The sequence below is a fragment of the Oncorhynchus gorbuscha genome, linkage group LG05, assembly GCF_021184085.1.
Source record: "Oncorhynchus gorbuscha isolate QuinsamMale2020 ecotype Even-year linkage group LG05, OgorEven_v1.0, whole genome shotgun sequence".
NCBI classification, from domain to species: domain Eukaryota; kingdom Metazoa; phylum Chordata; class Actinopteri; order Salmoniformes; family Salmonidae; genus Oncorhynchus; species Oncorhynchus gorbuscha.
This window is the reverse complement of record NC_060177.1, coordinates 8,451,274-8,474,792: the sequence shown is the minus strand read 5'-3', so window position 1 is coordinate 8,474,792 and position 23,519 is coordinate 8,451,274. Positions and strand designations below refer to the sequence as shown.

Sequence of the window (23,519 nt, the reverse complement as noted above, 5' to 3'; positions counted from 1 at the left end):
GGTCAGCAGTGACGGTCTCAGTAGGTTAGCAGTTAGCAGTGACGGTCTCTGTAGGTCAGCAGTGACGGTCTCAATAGGTCAGCAGTGACGGTCTCAGTAGGTCAGCAGTGACGGTCTCAGTAGGTCAGCAGTGACGGTCTCAGTAGGTCAGCAGTGACGGTCTCAGTAGGTCAGCAGTGACGGTCTCAGTAGGTCAGCAGTTAGCAGTGATGGTCTCAGTAGGTCAGCAGTGACGGTCTCAGTAGGTCAGCAGTGACGGTCTCAGTAGGTCAGCAGTGACGGTCTCAGTAGGTCAGCAGTGACGGTCTCAGTAGGTCAGCAGTGACGGTCTCAGTAGGTCAGCAGTGACGGTCTCAGTAGGTCAGCAGTGACGGTCTCAGTAGGTCAGCAGTGACGGTCTCAGTAGGTCAGCAGTGACGGTCTCAGTAGGTCAGCAGTGACGGTCTCAGTAGGTCAGCAGTGACGGTCTCAGTAGGTCAGCAGTGACGGTCTCAGTAGGTCAGCAGTGACGGTCTCAGTAGGTCAGCAGTGACGGTCTCAGTAGGTCAGCAGTGACGGTCTCAGTAGGTTAGCAGTTAGCAGTGACGGTCTCAGTAGGTCAGCAGTGACGGTCTCAGTAGGTCAGCAGTGACGGTCTCAGTAGGTCAGCAGTGACGGTCTCAGTAGGTCAGCAGTGACGGTCTCAGTAGGTCAGCAGTGACGGTCTCAGTAGGTCAGCAGTGACGGTCTCAGTAGGTCAGCAGTGACGGTCTCAGTAGGTCAGCAGTGACGGTCTCAGTAGGTCAGCAGTGACGGTCTCAGTAGGTCAGCAGTGACGGTCTCAGTAGGTCAGCAGTGACGGTCTCAGTAGGTCAGCAGTGACGGTCTCCAGTAGGTCAGCAGTGACGGTCTCAGTAGGTCAGCAGTGACGGTCTCAGTAGGTCAGCAGTGACGGTCTCAGTAGGTCAGCAGTGACGGTCTCAGTAGGTCAGCAGTGACGGTCTCAGTAGGTCAGCAGTGACGGTCTCAGTAGGTCAGCAGTGACGGTCTCAGTAGGTCAGCAGTGACGGTCTCAGTAGGTCAGCAGTGACAGTCTCAGTAGGTCAGCAGTGACAGTCTCAGTAGGTCAGCAGTGACGGTCTCAGTAGGTCAGCAGTGACGGTCTCAGTAGGTCAGCAGTGACGGTCTCAGTAGGTCAGCAGTGACGGTCTCAGTAGGTCAGCAGTGACGGTCTATCTCCCTCTCTCGCACTCACCAGGCCGTCACAAGTGCTTATAGCCGCCCTCCCCTTGATGGTTGCCTGGTCCCACACGTCCCCGATAAAGTGGCACAGCGAAGGGCCATGGCTGCGTATTTTGGCCCCCTCCATGCCACCGTACCTTCGCTCAGTCAGGAAGCCAGGAGCCAGCAGGTGTGGGTTGAGGGTGAGGTTGAAGTGCAGATTGTGGCCACCGTGCTGCAACTGGTAGAACACCCGTGTAGGGTTTCCTGGTTCCCCCTGGGTTTCCCTCCGCTGTACCCGGCTGACGCGGTGGGACACAAAGTTGGACAGGAAGTGACCTTTGGCGTCCACTCGGTAGGGGTGAACGACCTCGTACTGCGGAAGCCCCTGTAGAAAGCTCTCTGGTTGGGAGAGAAAATAAAAACATGCTGTCAACTAATTGACTGTGAGGTTGTAAACAGTTCCATCTGCACAAGAAACACACACTATCCATCATTTAAACAGGGGTTGAATATGACTACAGTATGTCTGTCTTTTTTACTTGAGGATGAGCATGTGACCCAGTATCCACCAATGGCAGGCAATAGTCATGTGGAGTCATGGATGAGGTCTCACAACGGGCGCTAACTAACTAGGGCTTCGGGTTACTATAGAAGCTGACTGGAGTGTCGATCAGTCTGCTGTACTCTCCTACGCTATGTCTGCCTACACCCGGATCCTGGCAGGGGGGCATCATCACGGTGATCGGCGGCGTGCTGGCCCGCTGTGCCACCTTCAATGAGCGAATGAGGCTTAAGGCCCTCACTTACACGCAGACAGAAACGTACACGCGCACACAAGCACCGTTCAAAGAACGGTATGAATTTTAATAGCAGCATGCACCTCACAGCACTTTAATCATATGCTAGTGGTGCCCTAGCAGTATGCTAGATGTGCCCTAGTAGTATGCTAGATGTGCCCTAGTAGTATGCTAGATGTGCCCTAGTAGTATGCTAGATGTGCCCTAGTAGTATGCTAGTGGTGCCCTAGTAGTATGCTAGTGGTGCCCTAGTAGTATGCTAGTGGTGCTCTATAAAACACTCTATAAAACACAGACCTAACAGAAAGATCTGTAAGCCATCTTTATTTCTGCCTAAAATTCAAAGAGTAATTCAGAACAGATTTCACTTCAAAAGTCAGACCAGTCTGTCTCACAGGAGTAAACAGGGAGCTGCTTTGAATGGGTGAGATGCGGTGGAGGTATATAGGAGGTGAAGGGTAGTGATTGTTTTTTTTCTTTGATTTGGGGTGTTAATAAGAGTCGCTCTCACAGGGAATGTGTTATGCCAACCCTGAGACTGTTGAATCCTTTGATAGATGACAGTGCCCACCAGTAGTGTCAAGTGCCATCCCAAATGCCACTGCTGCAGTACCAAGCTATCTCCCCTGTGTCAGTCCATCGCCTCGCAAACCCATTACACTTAGCCTTGGCTCCCCAGAGCACCCATTAAGGTTGATTTGTATGGATGGTAGAGTGTCAAACAGCCCAAGGGTGTATCTAGACTGCTTATGGAAGGCCTTTCCCTTGTTCACTAAAGCTGATACAGAACACAGGGAGACCAAGGGGAAAGGGGTGAAGGAGAGAGAGAAGGGGTGAAGGAGAGAGAGAAGGGGGGAAGGAGAGAGAGAAGGGGTGAAGGAGAGAGAGAAGGGGTGAAGGAGAGAGAGAAGGGGTGAAGGAGAGAGAGAAGGGGTGAAGGAGAGAGAGAAGGGGTGAAGGAGAGAGAGAAGGGGGAAGGAGAGAGAGAAGGGGTGAAGGAGAGAGAGAAGGGGTGAAGGAGAGAGAGAAGGGGTGAAGGAGAGAGAGAAGGGGTGAAGGAGAGAGAGAAGGGGTGAAGGAGAGAGAGAAGGGGTGAAGGAGAGAGAGAAGGGGTGAAGGAGAGAGAGAAGGGGTGAAGGAGAGAGAGAGAAGGGGTGAAGGAGAGAGAGAAGGGGTGAAGGAGAGAGAGAAGGGGGGAAGGAGAGAGAGAAGAGGGGAGAGAAAGAGAGAGATGCGCAACTGGAATATTTGTTCAAAAGTAAGTGTAGTACTGGTATTCTTTTTTTTTAAATCAACCCCCCTTTTTTCTCACACCAAGACACTTCAGCTCAGAGGCCAACTTTAGGTTAACTACTGTATCTAGTATCCTAAACACAGGAGGTTGGTGGCACCTTAATAGGGGAGGACGGCTTGTGGTAATGACTGGAATGGATTAGGTGGAATGGTACTAAATACATCAAATACATAGTTTGGTGCCATTCCATTCGCTCCGTCCCAGCCATTATTATGAGGCGTCCTCCCCTCAGCAGCCTCCACTGATCCCAACACAGCATGAGTTATTGGACTAACGGGAGCCAATACTTTAAAGAACTCAACACAATTAATCCTGATGCCATTCAATCATGTTATTTGCAGGGCAGTTTAAATTGACTAGTGGAATGAATGTGACTATCACTGTGAGGTACAGACACAGTAGGTAAGCATGAGCGTGTTTATATGACATATTCAGGCATGACCCAAGTAAAGTTTAGGGTAGCAAACTACAGCTAGGCTACTAGAATTCTAAGCATGGCCTGAAGCGTTAGAGGCGGCTCAATTATGCATCTCTCTGGTGGGGGAAAAAACCCTGAAATACTGTAGCTGTTCTCATACAAGCTGGAAATAGGTATAGCCTGGGAACATCACGTCTGTTTTGAGTCATGTGCTCATGGGATTTCGGCACCTCATTCAATGCATAAAATGGGAAAACATAACCTTTATAAGTGTAAATATTTCCCAAGTGAACTGCTTGCATAGATCAGTCATCACTAGGCTGTTTGTGTAAAGGCTGCGTAGATCAGTTACATCGCTAGGCTATGTTTGCATGAGTTGAGGCTGCGTAGATCAGTCACATCACTAGTCTGTGTGTGTAAAGGGTGCGTAGATTAGTCACATCGCTAGGCTATGTGTGTGTGAGTTGAGGCTGCGGAGATCAGTCACATCGCTAGTCTGTGTGTGTGTGTGAGTTGAGGCTGCGGAGATTAGTCACATCGCTAGGCTATGTGTGTGTGAGTTGAGGCTGCGGAGATCAGTCACATCGCTAGGCTATGTGTGTGTGAGTTGAGGCTGCGTAGATCAGTCACATCACTAGTCTGTGTGTGTAAAGGGTGCGTAGATTAGTCACATCGCTAGGCTATGTGTGTGTGAGTTGAGGCTGCGGAGATCAGTCACATCACTAGTCTGTGTGTGTAAAGGGTGCGTAGATTAGTCACATCGCTAGGCTATGTGTGTGTGAGTTGAGGCTGCGTAGATCAGTCACATCACTAGTCTGTGTGTGTGTGAGTTGAGGCTGCGGAGATCAGTCACATCGCTAGGCTATGTGTGTGAGTTGAGGCTGCGTAGATCAGTCACATCGCTAGGCTATGTGTGTGAGTTGAGGCTGCGTAGATCAGTCACATCGCTAGGCTATGTGTGTGTGAGTTGAGGCTGCGTAGATCAGTCACATCGCTAGGCTATGTGTGTGTGAGTTGAGGCTGCGGAGATTAGTCACATCGCTAGGCTATGTGTGTGAGTTGAGGCTGCGTAGATCAGTCACATCGCTAGGCTATGTGTGTGAGTTGAGGCTGCGTAGATCAGTCACATCGCTAGGCTATGTGTGTGTGAGTTGAGGCTGCGTAGATCAGTCACATCGCTAGGCTATGTGTGTGTGAGTTGAGGCTGCGGAGATTAGTCACATCGCTAGGCTATGTGTGTGTGTGAGTGAGGCTGTGTGTTGAGATCAGTCACATCGCTAGGCTATGTGTGTGAGTTGAGGCTGCGTAGATCAGTCACATCGCTAGGCTATGTGTGTGAGTTGAGGCTGCGGAGATTAGTCACATCGCTAGGCTATGTGTGTGTGTGAGTTGAGGCTGCGGAGATCAGTCACATCGCTAGTCTGTGTGTGTGAGTTGAGGCTGCGGAGATTAGTCACATCGCTAGGCTATGTGTGTGTGTGAGTTGAGGCTGCGGAGATCAGTCACATCGCTAGTCTGTGTGTGTGAGTTGAGGCTGCGTAGATCAGTCACATCGCTAGGCTATGTGTGTGTGAGTTGAGGCTGCGGAGATCAGTCACATCGCTAGTCTGTGTGTGTGAGTTGAGGCTGCGGAGATCAGTCACATCGCTAGGCTGTGTGTGTGTGAGTTGAGGCTGCGGAGATCAGTCACATCGCTAGGCTGTGTGTGTGTGAGTTGAGGCTGCGGAGATTAGTCACATCGCTAGGCTATGTGTGTGAGTTGAGGCTGCGGAGATTAGTCACATCGCTAGGCTATGTGTGTGTGAGTTGAGGCTGCGGAGATCAGTCACATCGCTAGGCTATGTGTGTGTGAGTTGAGGCTGCGGAGATCAGTCACATCGCTAGGCTATGTGTGTGTGAGTTGAGGCTGCGTAGATCAGTCACATCGCTAGGCTATGTGTGTGTGAGTTGAGGCTGCGGAGATCAGTCACATCGCTAGGCTATGTGTGTGTGAGTTGAGTCTATGTGGAGCTGAGCAGTTGCCAATAGTCTGCAGAGGTCCCCTTGTTACTGACATTTTAAAATGCCAGCATAGCTGAACTATTGCATAAAACTATTTACAATAAAAGTAACTTTATATGTCATGATTCATTGATTTTAAGAGGCTGGCTTACCCGTCTCTTGTTCAAATCCAAATGTTTTACTGTTGTTAAACATCGCCAAGATCCCCGCTGCAACCAAAAAGTAAATTGGAGAGAAAGGTTGTGCAAGTCTGCAGTGTAAGTAAATCATCTTGTTGGAAGGTAAAGAAAGACAATATGTTATTATGCTTTATCCTCACTGTACCGACTGTCATTTCAAATACTTTCCATTTTGTAGTGAAACACTTATATCCCGCTAGAACCATGTACTTTAGACATAGAAAGCGTGACGCCGGCGATATAAACTTAATTAACTTCTGTACGACGTTGTATCCTTCCTCAGTGATTTTCACACGCGTCTTTTGCGTTCCAAGAATTGCAAACTGTAAGTGTTTTTTGCTGACAAGACGATGTCCTCCTTTCTTCCATCAAGGCCCCTTCGACAGCCCTGACAGTTAGGAACTTTCCCTAACAAGCCAAACTTTGCTGAAGAACCTCCCTCTCCGATACAGTTTAGTGGGTGGACTTGAGAGAATGCCTTTCAGTAGTAGCCCAGGGGATGGTAGGTGATGGGGAAACTATGACATTAAATTAGTTGGATTGCCTGTTAAAATTAAAATACGTATGGTGTGCAATTGTAAATAAAGTGGGATAGTTGAGGAAAATCGAATTGACACATTTAACCGGATGTCAAATAAGCATCCCGACACGCAATAAAGGCTAATATTACGATTGTAACACCATATTAAATAACATTGCTTGTATATATTATGCCTACAGAGACACTTTAGCCTACTGTATAATCTCGTTCGCATGGTTACTGCGCAGAGCACCAATGCATAACGGGACCTGTGTGCATTATGCACTGTGAGGAGCCCCAAACTCCAAGGAAATCATAAACACGACTGATCAATTGCATTATGTTTCCTTTGAAAATTATATTTTCATCTTGGAGCTCAGAATACTGTGTATCCCCCTATGGAAATGATGTGTCAAACTCATTCCACCTCATTCCACCTAGGGTTTTTGCTGTTTGTTTTTGTTTTTTGTTTTTTCAGACCTAGACAACCAGGTGAGGGGAGTTCCTTACTAATCAGTGACCTTAATCAATCGAGTACAAAGGAGGAGCAAAAACTCGCAGACACACGGTCCTCCGTGGAGCAAGATTGACATGTTCCCAATAGCGTCCTTCACTGATCTACTGCTGGTTGAGCCATCATGTTGCCCCCTCTAGCGGAAGAGGGCGGTCAGTTGTTGGAACATTGCTGCAGGGACTTGCTTCCATTCAGCCACAAGAGCATAAGTGAGGTTGGGCACTGATGTTGGGCGATTAGAGATTCCTCATAGTCAGCGTTACAATTCATACCAAAGGTGTTCAATGTGGTTAAGGTCAGGACTCTGTGCAGGCCAGTCAAGTTCTTCCACACAGATCAACAAACCATTTCTGTATGGACCTCGCTTTGTGCATGGGGAATTTGTCATGCTGGAACAGGAAATGGCCTTTCCCAAACTGTTGCCAAAAAGTTGGAAGAACAGAATTGTCTAGAATGTCACTGTTTTCTGTAGCATTAAGTTTTCCCTTCACTGGAACTAAGAGGCCTAGCCTGAACCATGAAAAACAGCCCCAGACCATTATTCCTCTTCCACCAGACTTTACAGTTGGCACTATGTATTGGGACAGGTAGCATTCTCCTCGCATCCGCCAAACCCAGATTAGTCTGTCCGGCTGCCAGATGTGAAGCATGATTCATCACTCCAGAGAACATGTTTCCACTGCTCCAGAGTCCAATAGCGGCGAGCTTTATACCACTCCAGCTGACTCTTGGCATTGCGCATGGTGATTTTAGGCTTGTGTGTGGCTGCTCTGCCATGGACACCCATTTCATGAAGCTCCAGTTTTTGTGCTGATGTTGCTTCCAGAGGCAGTTTGGAACTCGGTATTGAGTGTTGCAACCAAGGCCAGATGATTTGTATGCGCTTCAGCATTTGGCAGTGCTGTTCTGTGAGCTTGTGTGGCCTACCACTTCCCAGCTGAGCTGTTAATGCTCCTAGACATTTCCAAATTTGACGACCTGACTTGTTGGAAAGATGGCATCCACATTGAAATTCACTGAGCTCTTCAGTAAGGCCATTCTATTGCCAATGTTTGTCTATGGAGATTGCATGGCTGTGTGCTCAGGTTTATACACCTGTCAGCAAAGGGTGTGGCTGAAATAGCTGGATCCACTAATTTGAAGGGGTGTCCACATTCTTTTATACATATAGTGTAACTTATTTTATTTTGGTATCTGAAAATTCATATTTTTGTCGAGACCTATCAGCAGTTTATTCACAAAGGTCCATCACAGAAAGGTCCATCACGTCTCAAACGACCAATCCACGCGATGCAGGGGCAGGCGCTGTGAACACGCACGACTACGCACCTGTATAAGACTCCAGTCAAGATGCAAGATGCAAAGTTTCACATTGATTGCGGCGTTATAAAGGACTGTAGACACGATAACTTTTATCATACAAGCTTCAATGACATAAAATCAACAGCTAAAATAAGCACTCAGTTGTATGGAGCGCGAGGACTATTCTGTGATAGGCCATCGAGAAGCGACCTGATGCTGGAAGCACCGGTGTTGCATTCTTATCTGTGAGGATGGGCGAGCTACTCAACCACAGCGGGATTTTGGCATTGAACAGGACTTTAATGGATGATGACAAATTCAGCAGTCTGGAGGATATTGACGTGACCGCGGACGGCACTCCGATTCTAAGGATAATCATCTCCGTTGTTTACTCCATTGTGTGCGCGGTAGGGTTAATTGGGAACTTGTTAGTCTTTTTCCTAATGAGGTTAAAACAGGGCCGGAAGAAATCTAGTATTAACTTTTTCATCATCAACTTGGCAGTGACGGACTTCCAGTTTGTGTTGACTCTGCCGTTCTGGGCAGTGGACACCGCGCTCGACTTCAGCTGGCCGTTTGGAGACGCCATGTGTAAAATCATCCTTTCCGTAACAGTTATGAACATGTACGCTAGCGTGTTCTTTCTGACTGCTATGAGTGTGACCAGATACTGGTCTGTCGCCTCGGCTCTGAAGAACCGGTCGAGACAGAGGTCGTGTTCGGTGAAATTGGTGTGCGCGGTGCTGTGGGTCTCCGCAACCATTGCCACAGCACCCACTACCATTTTCTCCTCAGTGACCATAGTGGCCGGGGAGAAGCTCTGCCTCATCAGGTTCCCCGAGGGACATGACTGGCTCGCGCTCTATCATCTCCAAAAATCATCATAGCGTTCGTCATACCCATGCTGATAGTGTCCGTCTGCTATCTGATGCTCTTACGGTTTATCCGTCTGAGGAGCATGAACAACAACCACCCCAAAAGGAGGTCGAGGGTGACCAAATCTGTCACCATCGTCGTCCTCTCCTTCTTTCTTTGCTGGATGCCAAATCACGCCATCACATTCTGGGGTGTATTGGTGAAATTTAACGCTGTCAATTGGGATAAATCCTACTATTTGGTCCACACCTATGTATTCCCGGTGACTGTGTGCCTCGCGCATGCCAATAGCTGCTTGAACCCAGTTCTGTATTGTCTCATGCGACGAGAATTCAGAAAGATGCTGAAGGATTTGTTTTGGAGAATTTCCTCACCAGCCATCTCCAAAGCCTGTACAATACGTACGTTTACGGGGACGTGCAACACACGTGTAACACACGACGACAACCAAGGGGTTATTCCCTTGAATGTTCTAGACACCACACAATGTCCACTATCCTTTATTGACCGACCGGATCTTCCCGCAATACCGGGTCTACCCGGAATGGCACCTGAAGATTCACAGTGCATCCACCAGACATAATTCACTTTGTGAAACGACTTGCTGTAATTACGCATGCATTTTGGAACTATAAATGACAGAGTTCTTGAGTTCCCAATGTGGTCATTACCCACGAGGCACAAATTGCGCAGAGTAGGCCAACGGAGTGAAAAGCTGTATTTACGGAAATTTGGTGCGTCCCTGGCACGCACTGGAATGGGTAGGACATGTACTTGGTAAACTTTGCGCGCAATGATTACATGTTGATTTTAAGAAAAGAGTCACAAATGTAGAGTACACCGAAGTCCATATTCCCTGTGGATGTTATGCCCTGTGTTGGAATGTTGAGATGTTTCTTCTGTCTTCCATTCAAGCTCACACATTGCCATTCAGAGACAATGCACACATTTTTGGGACATGAAAATGGAAATAAATGTGATCTTATTAATATGTTATCAGTGCTTCTGTTGTGGTATCTGGATATATGGCTGAATGTAAAAGGGTCATTGCAATGTATGTGAAATAAAGAGAATATCAATTAAGCATCTTGGTCGATTGATATATTCAGACAATATGTTGTGTGGGTCAATTAGCTAGATATCAATTACTAAAACTCATTAGATGTCGAGAAATAGTCGATTGAAGATATTCAATGCGTTATTGGAGATTACTTAATGCGTAAGGCCGCACAAGTTGAGCTGTAACTGCTACGATATAATGGATTGCAAGTAGACAGTACTTTATAAATAAAGATACGCATATTTGAATGTGTATTTTCTTCGTTCATATAGAGAGTTTGAGAAGGTTGCCAACTCCGGAAGCAGGCCTACGTTTATCTACTTCATTTGACCGAGATTACACTTTCAGAAATCCTAATGACACTCACATCTATTCATATTAAGAAATCGACCGGCCCGGACCAATGTAACATTTATTTTCCCCAAATTGGTGCAGATATCTTTGCTGTCCTTCTCACGCATATATTCAATCTTTAATTGGCGAGTGATACGATTACAAAAGTCTGGAAAGCAGCTTACGTCACCCTTATACATCTTGGTCGATTGATCTATTCAGGCAATGTGTTGTGCGGGTCAATTGGATAACGTTGGATAACTATAGTCCCGTTTGTAAACTGTCTGCACTGGAAACATCTTTGGAAAAGCTGGTTGAACTCACAGTTGAAAGACTTTCTGTATAATATCTCATTTGATCTAAATTCCAGTCGGGTTTTAGAGCCAAGTACAATTACTGCAGTAACTAAGGTTGTAGGTGATGTCCTAGATGCTCAGGACAAGAAACATCACTGTGTTTAATTTTTTATTGACTTATCAAAGGCCTTTGTTGACCAATCCCTGACAAAAAAGGTTGGTTTAAGTGTTGAAGCATTGGATTGGTTCCAAAACGACCTTTCTGACAGCATACAGTGTGTAGCACAGAGGGTGATACATCTGAGCTTCAAAGGATCCTTTTTTACAATGCATATAAATGATACAGCGAAGACCGTATGCTGATGACATAATTATTTATTCTTGTACATCTTGAAGGCTTTTCAGGATTTACAGTTGGCTTTTGATGCGGTTTGAATTTAAACTTGTGCAAGGAAATGGTTTTCTCTTTGAAAGGAAACACATGGAGTCACTTGCACATTTCAACTCTAAAAAGTCAGGAAACTGATAACCTATAAGTATCTTGGGAATTGGTTAGAAGAAAAGCTGAATTTTAAACAGCACATTGATAACTTCACCAGAGAACTGAAGTTGAAATTGGGTTTTTCTTTTAGGAACAAAACTTGTTTTTCAATGTTAGTCAGAAAGGATCTTGTTCAAAGCACTTTGTTATCGGTGCTAGATTATAGTGCCTATATGCAGGCCTTAGCAAGTACCTGAACTCTGGACACAGTGTATCATGGTGCTTTTAAGATGTACCATGCTGTGACCATGCTTCCCTGTCATAAAGGACGTCATCTCCTCCTGTCCCTCAGTAATCCACTGACGGTAGTGTCACCATCCTGGTGAACTCCTCGTAGTGCACGTTGCCATTAGACTTCACGTTGGCTTCTCTGAACAGCTCGTCCACTGCAAAGTTTAGAGGGGAAACAACTTCATGTTAATTCGCTGATCTGGGACCAACAACAAGTATGTCAGCAGGTAGAAACGTAAAAAAATTAACTCCATTCAAATGATGTGTTTTATCATTTGCAAATTTACACAAGAATCAGTTAATGTATGTGTTGACACATTTGGTGTTTGGTATTTTATTAGGATCCCCATTAGATGTTGCAAAAGCAGCAGCTACTCTTCCTGGGGTTCAACACAAAACATGAAACATAACACAGAATGACATAATACAGAACATCATTAGACAAGAACAGCTCAAGGACAGAACTACATACATTTTAAAAAGGCACCACGTAGCCTCCATGTCAATACACACAAACTATCTAGGTCAAATAGGGGAGAGGCGTTGTGCCACAAATTGTTGCTTTATCTGTTTTTTGAAACCAGGCTTGCTTTTTATTTGAGCAATATGAGATGGAAGTTCCATGCAATAGGGGCTCTATATAAAACTGTACATTTTCTTGAATTTGTTCTGGATTTGGGGACTATGAAAAGACCCCTGGTGGCATAAGTGCGTGCATCAGAGCAGTGTGTAAGTTGACTATGCAAACAATTTGGGATTTTCAACACATGAATGTTTCTTATAAAAAGAAGTGATGCAGTCAGTCTCTCCCCAACTCTTAGCCAAGAGAGACTGGCATAGTATTTATATCAGCCCTTTGATTACAATTTAGATCAAAACATGCAGCTCTGTTCTGGGCCAGCTGCAGCTGAACTAGGTATTTCCTTGCAGCATTGGACCACACATCTGGACAATAATCAAGATTAGACAAAACTAGAGCCTGCAGAAAGAGGATGACTTGACCCACTGGGACAGATAGCAATTCAATTTCTCTTGGAGTCACTTGGGGCATCACAACAGTCTAAAGTGGCCTTGTTTCTGCACTCATTTAACCCTTTACACTCCTGTGAATTGGCCTATGGATAGGGCCACATAATTAAAAAATGTACCCCCTTTTTCGTTATATCCAATTGGTAGTTACAATCTTGTCTCATTGCTGCAAATCCCCAATGGACTCGGGAGGGGCGAAGGTCGAGAGCCACGCGTCCTCCGTAACATGACCTGCCAAGCCGCCACTGCTTCTTGACACACTGCTTGCTTAACCCGGAAGCCAGCCGCACCAATGTGTCAGAGCCCGGCCCGCCACAAGGAGTCGCTAGAGCACAATGAGAAATCCCCCTCCAGCTAAACCCTCCCCTAACCCGGACGATGCTGGGCCAATTGTGCGCTGCAACATGGGGTTCCCGGTTACATCCGCCTGTGACACAGCCTGGGATGGAACTGGTTAGGGCTACCTTGACATGTTTCTTACAGAAGAAATATGAAAAGAATATGCATTTGCATGGTACAAATTGAAAGGGAACAGTTTAGAGATCGTTAGACCAACAGGTGAGGACAACGGTTTCCCTGACAAGACTGAATCCAAGCACTTGATTTTATGTGGATTTTACATTGTACTTTTTTGCCACATTTGTTCATAACAAAATGTGAAAATACTCTGGATACATTCAGTAACATGATAATATTCCTGTAAAATGTGTTGTAGTTGCAACACAAGACAGAACAATAAGAGGTTTGAGAGAGAGGTGTAACTGCTCTCCAAAGTGTGCACATTTCCTAAGAAATGTCAATGCAATTTTATGACTCAAAGAAAAGGCTTCAACTGTAAGATGCCTTTTTGAGCTCCTAGCTGTGCCGTTGAGGAATTAGAGCGAGGACACGTGTAGTTATTTTGTTTGGAACACAACCCTGCATCCCTGCAATCACACAATTACGGTTGTTGTTTAAGCAATCCAAGAACGGTCCTTTATGAAAATCGCAATCTGGGTCAGATGGGAATCATGTGAAAGCTTGTTCTATTGCCAACATGACAAGCTAAGTAATAAAATATGACATGAAAGTGTTAGGATTTCACAATGCAATTTAGGGAAACGTATCGTACATTTGGCGCGGTACAAGCGTAAAGCGTAAAGGGTACAAGCGTAAAGGGTTAAAAGAGCTGAACTGATAAACTAATACCAGGTAAAGTTATACCAGTTATATTTGACGTTTTTGTTTTTGTTTACCTCTACCATCTGTTCAGATCAGTGCAGATGATGTATAAGAGATTGTAAGAAGGAGCCAATTCAGACTGTTGAGCTGCACTTTCAGGGCCAGTTTCCCGGACCCAGATTAAGCCTACCTACTGCTCCTGCATTAAACGGCATTTTCAATAGAGGCTCCATTAGGCATTATATCTAGTCCTGTCTTAATCCACGACAGCTAAAACCCCTAGTGATAGAAACACATTGTAGGCTACCTTCTTTATCAGTCAGCTTCTCTCCTAGCTTGGTGAGCTTGGCCCGGAGCTCCGAGGCCAGGATGTAGCCCTTCTTCTGCTTGTCCGTCATCCTCATGGCCTCCAGGATCTCCGCCTTGGGGTCCTCCTGCTGGATCTGCCGGTGCATCATGGTCAGGAAGGTGGAGAAGTCTAGCTCACCCTTCTTTTCTGGAGAAGGACGGATATTAGTAGAACTAATCACCTGCAAAGGGCACCATTGATCCAAAATAGGCCTAAATGCTGCTGTTAAAGTGACTGGTTATCTGCTACATGGCCGACTTGTATATTTCCATACAACTGTACAGAGCATGGTTGGTTATTCCTTACTTCAATAAAATAACTTGTTAGGGTAGTGGAGTGTGTCAATATGGCTGCATTTACACAGACAGCCCAATTCTGATGTCCTTCTGTAGCTCAGTTGGTAGAGCATGGCGCTTGTAACGCCAGGGTAGTGGAGTGTGTCAATATGGCTGCATTTACACAGACAGCCCAATTCTGATATTGTTCCCACTAATGGATCTTTTGACCAATCACATCAGATCTTTTCACATCTTTTTCAGCGCTGATCAGATTGGTAAAAAAAAAGTGAAAAAAATATCAGAATTGGGCTGTCTGTTTAATGTGTAAAATAATGAACTGCAAATGGGAATGAAGTTCAGAGTAACAGAGCAGGCAAAATTTTTGACTCTCAGAAAACATTCTGTTCAATATTGTAAATCGGGAAGTTGGGGATTGATGGGAAAAAATCCTGTTGAGTCAAACGTGTTCTAGCCTTTTTCACATTACCAAATCAGTTAATTGGTTTGAATATTTCTCAGTACTTCCCCCAGGTTAAAAATTTCAGTGCAGCAATTATGAAGAGCTGAGAGAAGATACATATTTTTTTAATGTAATAAATGTAATTGGAACAAGCTTGGGACAGATTTCAGCTAACGTGTAGGTTACACTCAATGTGACAACTTCTCCCTCTACTCATCCCCCAAGTAGCAGCTTGCCTGCCTACTAAATAATTTACAGCCAAAGCCTCACTACGATTCATAAACAGTATGGCTAGATCAACAGGTGTCTAGAGCCGCCTCAATATTCTAATGTCTTCCGCTTCCCTGCTTGTTCCCTTCATCTGCCCTGCCCTTTAAACAGGCCATGGTGAAGGAGAGGAAGTCCCTTTAGAACCCTCAAACTCAACCAGTTCCACTGTGGTTTTTAATCATTGCCATTTAATCAGGGACTGATTTAGACCTGGAACACCAGGTGGGCAATTAATTATCAGGTAGAACAGAAAACCCATCAGGCTCCGGACCTCGTAGGGTAAGAGTTGAATACCCCTGCTATAGACTACTGAGATGCCCCCAGGGTAAGTCACTCTACACCAGGGCTCTCCCAACCTTGTTCCTGAAGAGCTACTCTTCACTCCAACCCCAGTTGTAACTAACCTGATTCAGCTTATTAACTAGCTAATTATTAGAATCAGGTGCGCTAGATTAGGTTTGGTGTGAAAACCTACAGGACCGTAGCTCTCCAGATACAGGGTTGGAGAGACTTGCTGTAGACTATTGACATTCCCCCCAGGGTAGGTCACTCTCGACCAGGGTTACTCAACTCTTAACCTACCCAGTCCGGAGCCTGCTGGTTTTCTGCTTTACCTGATTAGAGGGGAACAATGAAAAATGCAGTGGAGCGGGCTTTGAGGTCCAGAGTTGAGTTTGAGGGCTATAGACCAGTGGTTCCTAAACTTTTATAGTCCTGTACCCCTTCAAACATTCAACCTCCAGCTGCGTACCCCTCTAGCACCAGGGTCAGTGCATTCTCAAATGTTGTATGTTGCCATCATTGTAAGCCTGCCACACACCCACTATAAGATACATTTATTAAACCACAGAATGGGTGTGAGTTTTTGTCACAACCCGGTTAATGGGAAGTGACAAAGAGCTCTTATAGGACCAGGGCACATATAATAAATCATTTGATCTTTATTTAACCATCTTACATATAACACCTTATTTGTTCATTGACAATTGTGAATAACTCACAACAGGTTAATGAGAAGGGTGTGCTTGAAAGGATGCACCTAACTCTGCAATGTTGGGTTGTATTAGAGAGAGTCTCAGTCTAAAATACTTTTCCACATACAGTCTCTGCCTGTATTTAGTTTTCATGCTAGTGAGGGCTGAGAATCCACTCTTACATAGATACGTGGTTGCAAAGGGCATCAGTGTCTTAACAGCGTGATTTGCCAAGGCAGGATACTCTGAGCGCAGCCCAATCCAGAAATCTGGCAGTGGCTTCTGATGAAATAACATTTTCACAGAACAGCTTGTTGCAATTTCAATGAGGCTCTCTTGTTCAGACATCGGTATGTGGACTGGAGGCAGGGCATGAAATGGTTAACGAATCTTTTTGAATCTTCCCGCACATTGAATATAGTTGCGGAGAGTCCCTAGAATCCTAGATTCAGATGATTAAAACGAGAAAAAACATCACCCAGATAGGCCAGCCGTGTGAGAAACTCATGCAAGCGGTCAGACAAGGGAATAAACTTTAATCTCGTCTCTCAATTTAAAAAAAACGTGTCAATACTTTGCCCCTTGATAACCAGCGCACTTCTGTATGTTGTAAAAGCGTTACATGGTCGCTGCCCATATCATTGCATAGTGCAGAAAATACATGAGAGTTCAAGGGCCCTTGATTTAACAAAGTTAACCATTTTCACTGTAGTGTCCAAAAAGTATTTCCAGCTGTCAGGCATTCCCTTGGCAGCAAGAGCCTCTCGGTGGATGCTGCAGTGTACTCCAGTGGCGTTGGGAGCAACTACTTACACGCGCGTTACCCACTCCACTATGTCTCCCTGTCAGTACAGATATCAACACATCTTGACCACCAAAGTCCATTTTATGTCACAAGGCTGTCCAATACTTTAAAAACATCCTCTCCTGTTGTCCTGGTTTCCAGTGGTTTGCAGAAGAGGATGTCTTCCTTAATTGACCCCCCATAAACACAACGGACATATGCCAGGCCCGCCACTGGCTTGTATGCGAAGCAGTAATTGTTTCAAAACATCTCCTGCCATGTCACTGATGCATCGTGAAACGGTGTTGTTTGATGAAGACATTGTCTGTATAGTTTTTGGGCCTATTGTCCCAGTCATATCCGCGGCAGAAGGAAGAATTAACTCCTCCACAATAGTATGGGGCTTGCCTGTCCAAGCCACTCAGTAGCTCACCATATAAGACACTTCTAGCTCTTTCTTATTAATGGTATCTGTTGCTTTTATACATGTCTTACTACTTGAAAGTCCTCTTAATTCTCGCTCAAAAAACTCCTGTTGCTTATTTTTCAAATTGGCATGTTTTGTTTCTAAATGTCTACGCAAGAGTGAAGTTTTCATCGAGTTGTGAGAAAGTACTTTTTCACATATAACACACTGTGACTGAGGAAAGGCACTACTCCCAATATAAGTGAACCCCAAATCAATGTAGTTCTCGTCATATTTGCGCCTCTTCGATGGTCCAACGTCCCTGTCTGTTGTTCGGTGCTTTCCCGGCTAAGGTTCACAAGTGTCAGTGTCCATGCTAGCTGGTCTAACAACAAATGTAGAATTACTGATGCTAGCTGGTCTAACAACAAATGTAGAATTACTGATGCTAGCTGGTCTAACAACAAATGTAGAATTACTGATGCTAGCTGGTCTAACAACAAATGTAGAATTACTGATGCTAGCTGGTCTAACAACAAATGTAGAATTACTGATGCTAGCTGGTCTAACAACAAATGTAGAATTACTGATGCTAGCATTGGATGTGCTCGTGGAAGCAGAACAACTTGTGTCGTCGACAGGTGCAGGTGCAGTACTGCTGGTAGTAGCAGTACAACCAGTAGAGCTGGTATGTGTCTATGGACGCAGGCCGTACTTTCTTTTGTCCATTAATCCATTTTCGAGCAAACAGAATGAGCAGTAGCTACATACGGACTGTTAGTGGAATTCCTGCAAGAGAGTAACGGTTAATGTGATTGGATAACGGTTAATGTGATTGGATAACGGTTAATGTGATTGGATGTTAATTATTTGACAAGGCTACCTGTATTTGACATTGTGTTGTTATTTCGCTGAACACTAGATGGTTTAATTTTATTTTTGGCAGTGAAACGAGGCTACTCAAAAAAAACTCACCCAAATGTATATCCCTGTTGGAAAATCTAAATGGACTGTTTGAAAATGTGCTAATTAATTTGGCGTACCCTTGACGTCATTGCACGTACCCCTGGGGGGTTTGAAAATACCTGCCCTAGACTACTGAGATGCCCCCAGGGTAAGTCACTCTAGACTACTGAGATGTCCCCAGGGTAAGTCACTCTAGACTACTGAGATGTCCCCCAGGGTCAGTCACTCTAGACTACTGAGATGTCCCCAGGGTCAGTCACTCTAGACTACTGAGATGTCCCCAGGGTCAGTCACTCTAGACTACTGAGATGTCCCCAGGGTCAGTCACTCTAGACTACTGAGATGTCCCCAGGGTCAGTCACTCTAGACTACTGAGATGTCCCCAGGGTCAGTCACTCTAGACTACTGAGATGTCCCCAGGGTCAGTCACTCTAGACTACTGAGATGTCCCCAGGGTCAGTCACTCTAGACTACTGAGATGTCCCCAGGGTCAGTCACTCTAGACTACTGAGATGTCCCCAGGGTCAGTCACTCTAGACTACTGAGATGTCCCCAGGGTCAGTCACTAGACTACTGAGATGTCCCCCAGGGTCAGTCACTCTAGACTACTGAGATGTCCCCAGGGTCAGTCACTCTAGACTACTGAGATGTCCCCAGGGTGAGTCACTCTAGACTACTGAGATGTCCCCAGGGTCAGTCACTCTAGACTACTGAGATGTCCCCAGGGTCAGTCTAGACTCTGAGATAGGGTCACATTAGACTACTGAGATGCCCCCAGGGTCAGTCACTCTAGACTACTGAGATGCCCCCAGGGTCAGTCACTCTAGACTACTGAGATGTCCCCAGGGTCAGTCATTAGACTACTGAGATGTCCCCCAGGGTCAGTCACTCTAGACTACTGAGATGCCCCCAGGGTCAGTCACTCTAGACTACTGAGATGTCCCCAGGGTCAGTCATTAGACTACTGAGATGCCCCCAGGGTCAGTCACTCTAGACTACTGAGATGCCCCCAGGGTCAGTCACTCTAGACTACTGAGATGTCCCCCAGGGTCAGTCACTTAGACTACTGAGATGTCCCCAGGGTCAGTCACTCTAGACTACTGAGATGTCCCCAGGGTGAGTCACTCTAGACTACTGAGATGTCCCCAGGGTGAGTCACTCTAGACTACTGAGATGCCCCCAGGGTCAGTCACTCTAGACTACTGAGATGCCCCCAGGGTCAGTCACTCTAGACTACTGAGATGCCCCCAGGGTCAGTCACTCTAGACTACTGAGATGTCCCCCAGGGTCAGTCTAGACTACTGAGATGTCCCCAGGGTAAATCACTCTAGACTACTGAGATGTCCCCAGGGTAAATCACTCTAGACTACTGAGATGTCCCCAGGGTAAATCACTCTAGACTACTGAGATGTCCCCAGGGTAAATCACTCTAGACTACTGAGATGTCCCCAGGGTAAATCACTCTAGACTACTGAGATGTCCCCAGGGTAAGTCAGTCTAGACTACTGAGATGTCCCCAGGGTAAGTCATTAAACTACTGAGATGCCCCCAGGGTCAGTCATTAAACTACTGAGATGTCCCCCAGGGTCAGCCATCAAACTACTGAGATGTCCACCAGGGTTAGTCATTAAACTACTGAGATGTCCCCCAGGGTCAGTCACTCTAGACTACTGAGATGTCCCCAGGGTCAGTCACTCTAGACTACTGAGATGTCCCCCAGGGTCAGTCATTAGACTACTGAGATGCCCCCAGGGTCAGTCATTAAACTACTGAGATGTCCCCCAGGGTCACTCTAGACTACTGAGATGTCCCCAGGGTAAGTCAGTCTAGACTACTGAGATGCCCCCAGGGTCAGTCACTCTAGACTACTGAGATGTCCCCCAGGGTCACTCTAGACTACTGAGATGTCCCCAGGGTAAGTCAGTCTAGACTACTGAGATGCCCCCAGGGTCAGTCACTCTAGACTACTGAGATGTCCCCCAGGGTCACTCTAGACTACTGAGATGTCCCCAGGGTAAGTCAGTCTAGACTACTGAGATGCCCCCAGGGTCAGTCACTCTAGACTACTGAGATGCCCCCAGGGTCACTCTAGACTACTGAGATGCCCCCAGGGTAAGTCACTCTAGACTACTGAGATGCCCCCAGGGTCAGTCATTAGACTACTGAGATGTCCCCAGGGTCAGTCATTAGACTACTGAGATGCCCTCAGGGTCAGTCACTCTAGACTACTGAGATGCCCCCAGGGTCAGTCATTAGACTACTGGGATGCCCCCAGGGTCAGTCACTCTAGACTACTGAGATGCCCTCAGGGTCAGTCACTCTAGACTACTGAGATGCCCCCAGGGTCAGTCATTAGACTACTGAGATGCCCCCAGGGTCAGTCACTCTAGACTACTGAGATGCCCTCAGGGTCAGTCACTCTAGACTACTGAGATGCCCTCAGGGTCAGTCACTCTAGACTACTGAGATGCCCCCAGGGTCAGTCATTAGACTACTGGGATGCCCCCAGGGTCAGTCATTAGACTACTGAGATGCCCCCAGGGTCAGTCACTCTAGACTACTGAGATGCCCCCAGGGTCAGTCATTAGACTACTGGGATGCCCCCAGGGTCAGTCATTAGACTACTGAGATGCCCCCAGGGTCAGTCACTCTAGACTACTGAGATGCCCCCAGGGTCAGTCATTAGACTACTGAGATGTCCCCCAGGGTCAGTCATTAAACTACTGAGATGTCCCCCAGGGTCCGTCATTAAACTACTGAGATGTCCCCCAGGGTCCGTCATTAAACTACTGAGATGCCCCCAGGGTCAGTCACTCTAGACTACTGAGATGCTCCCCAGGGTAAGTCTAGACTACTGAGATGTCCCCCAGGGTCAGTCTAGACTACTGAGATGCCCCCAGGGTCAGTCACTCTAGACTACTGAGATGCCCCCAGGGTCAGTCACTCTAGACTACTGAGATGTCCCCAGGGTCAGTCACTCTAGACTACTGAGATGTCCCCAGGGTCAGTCACTCTAGACTACTGAGATGTCCCCAGGGTAAATCACTCTAGACTACTGAGATGTCCCCAGGGTAAGTCAGTCTAGACTACTGAGATGTCCCCAGGGTAAGTCATTAAACTACTGAGATGTCCCCCAGGGTCCGTCATTAAACTACTGAGATGTCCCCCAGGGTCAGTCTAGACTACTGAGATGCCCCCAGGGTCAGTCATTAAACTACTGAGATGTCCCCCAGGGTCAGCCATCAAACTACTGAGATGTCCACCAGGGTTAGTCATTAAACTACTGAGATGTCCCCCAGGGTCAGTCTAGACTACTGAGATGCCCCCAGGGTCAGTCATTAAACTACTGAGATGTCCCCCAGGGTCAGTCTAGACTACTGAGATGCCCCCAGGGTCAGTCATTAAACTACTGAGATGTCCCCCAGGGTCAGTCTAGACTACTGAGATGCCCCCAGGGTCAGTCATTAAACTACTGAGATGTCCCCCAGGGTCACTCTAGACTACTGAGATGCCCCCAGGGTCAGTCATTAAACTACTGAGATGTCCCCCAGGGTCAATCTAGACTACTGAGATGTCCCCCAGGGTCACTCTAGACTACTGAGATGTCCCCAGGGTAAGTCAGTCTAGACTACTGAGATGCCCCCAGGGTAAGTCACTGTAGACTACTGAGATGCCCCCCAGGGTAAGTCAGTCTAGACTACTGAGATGTCCCCAGGGTAAGTGAGGGGCCCTTGATGACGTACCTATCTTGTGGACCTGCAGGTGTCGGTCGATCTCACCGAAGGTGGGACTCGTCCCCAGACAGCGCATAACTGTGATCAGGTCCTTGGCTTCAATCTTCCCCTTGCGCTTCTTGTCGTACAAGGAGAAACATTCCTTGAACTCTACAGGGAGAGGAAAAACAGGCAAATAATGTACTGATGTGCTGGGTGAAAAGAAACTAAAAAACAAATCATGATAATCCATTCTAAAAACAGTGAATATTACAATGTTTCTCCTCTCCAAGGAGGCAATTAAAATCTTAGTCTCACAAGTGTAGAGAAATAAGTAAATCATACTTTTAACCTCAATTGGGACCATTTTCTAAAATGCCCTTTTTAAAATGCCATTGCTTTCAAAGTTTGTCACAACATTTTACTCTACTGTTCAATATCAATTTATTGAAAAATAATGACATTTATGTCCCATGTGACCTCCCACACAACAAAAGAAAAGCTAGCAAACAAAATAGCACACCTTACCGTTGATCTGAGTTCCTGACAGGAATTTAGCCTGAGGAAAAACACAATACACCATGAATTGGCCTAAACATGTACAGAAATGAGTAAACAAAACAATTCAATTGTTTTTTCTTACCATGTCTGTAGTCAGAGATCTCTCTTCCTGGAATACCAATGGATTACCTTACCCGTCTCCACACCCATCTGCCTGCCGGTTCAAAGTCCACCACAGAGTACATGTTATTTAATACCGGTTGCTGTGGAAACTGAGATAGTGGATCCAAGGTATCATATTATCCTCTCCCTTTCTCTTCTATCAAATACTTGTGATACTAGTCACTACCTTATTATCTGATATGACAACCAGGATATGTTAAACTGCACAGCGTGGCCATTAGCAGACAAGTCACAGTATATTAAAATAATAGTTTAATTACAAAAGTAAAATTCTTCTTTAACATAAGTAACTTTGTTTATATTAAAAGTAGGCGTAAGTATGATTGATCTTGCTCAACTAATAGAACTCCCCGTTTCAATTCAATACCATTTTATGTCTAGTGAAAGGACAGATGACAGGATAGTGATGACACTGAATAATATATACATTTCCTGAGGTAGCTGCAATATATAACATTACCACTAGAGGACACTGTCTATCAATCCAGCCATGTACTAATACTTCATATAATAATTTGGTATGTGTATACCCCACTACATCTGGCGTGTACTCTGAATTCCACTCAGTTGGTAGAGCATGGTGCTTAGAGCATGGTGCTTGCAGTGCCAGGTTTGTGGGTTCGATTCCCACGGGGGACCAGTATGCTCTCACTACTGTAAGTCGCTCTGGGTCAGAGCATCGGCTAAATGACTGAAATGTCAAATGTAAATCTGCTATAGGAGACATATGACCTACTTCATTATGGAGTAACCTTGATGATGATGTCTGTTATATAGTATATGCAAGTACAATTAAGCATGTCTTCAAAGTTCATAAACACAATATACGCAAAGTGGAGTAAAAACGTTTATTACTAAAAATATCTGATATTGAATTGTT

At 45.8% G+C, this 23,519-nt stretch overlaps 1 protein-coding gene and 2 pseudogenes across 1 annotated transcript; 1 reads left to right on the top strand and 2 right to left on the bottom strand.

Annotated features, from left to right (window-relative positions):
- The window catches only part of LOC124035396, a 64,636-nt pseudogene extending 58,679 nt beyond the window's left edge, over positions 1–5,957 (bottom strand).
- Positions 5,958–8,250: 2,293 nt separating this feature from the next.
- LOC124034996 lies at positions 8,251–10,187 on the top strand (annotated as a pseudogene).
- Positions 10,188–11,150: 963 nt separating this feature from the next.
- Positions 11,151–22,707, bottom strand: LOC124035491 (calmodulin-like protein 4). Its single transcript, XM_046348944.1, has 5 exons — positions 22,599–22,707; positions 22,484–22,514; positions 21,986–22,126; positions 14,063–14,251; positions 11,151–11,720 (listed from the first exon to the last, which is right to left on the bottom strand). Exons 1-5 carry the CDS (start codon positions 22,599–22,601, stop codon positions 11,623–11,625), a joined length of 462 nt encoding a protein of 153 aa, XP_046204900.1. The 5' UTR covers positions 22,602–22,707; the 3' UTR covers positions 11,151–11,622.
- Positions 22,708–23,519: the final 812 nt, after the last annotated feature.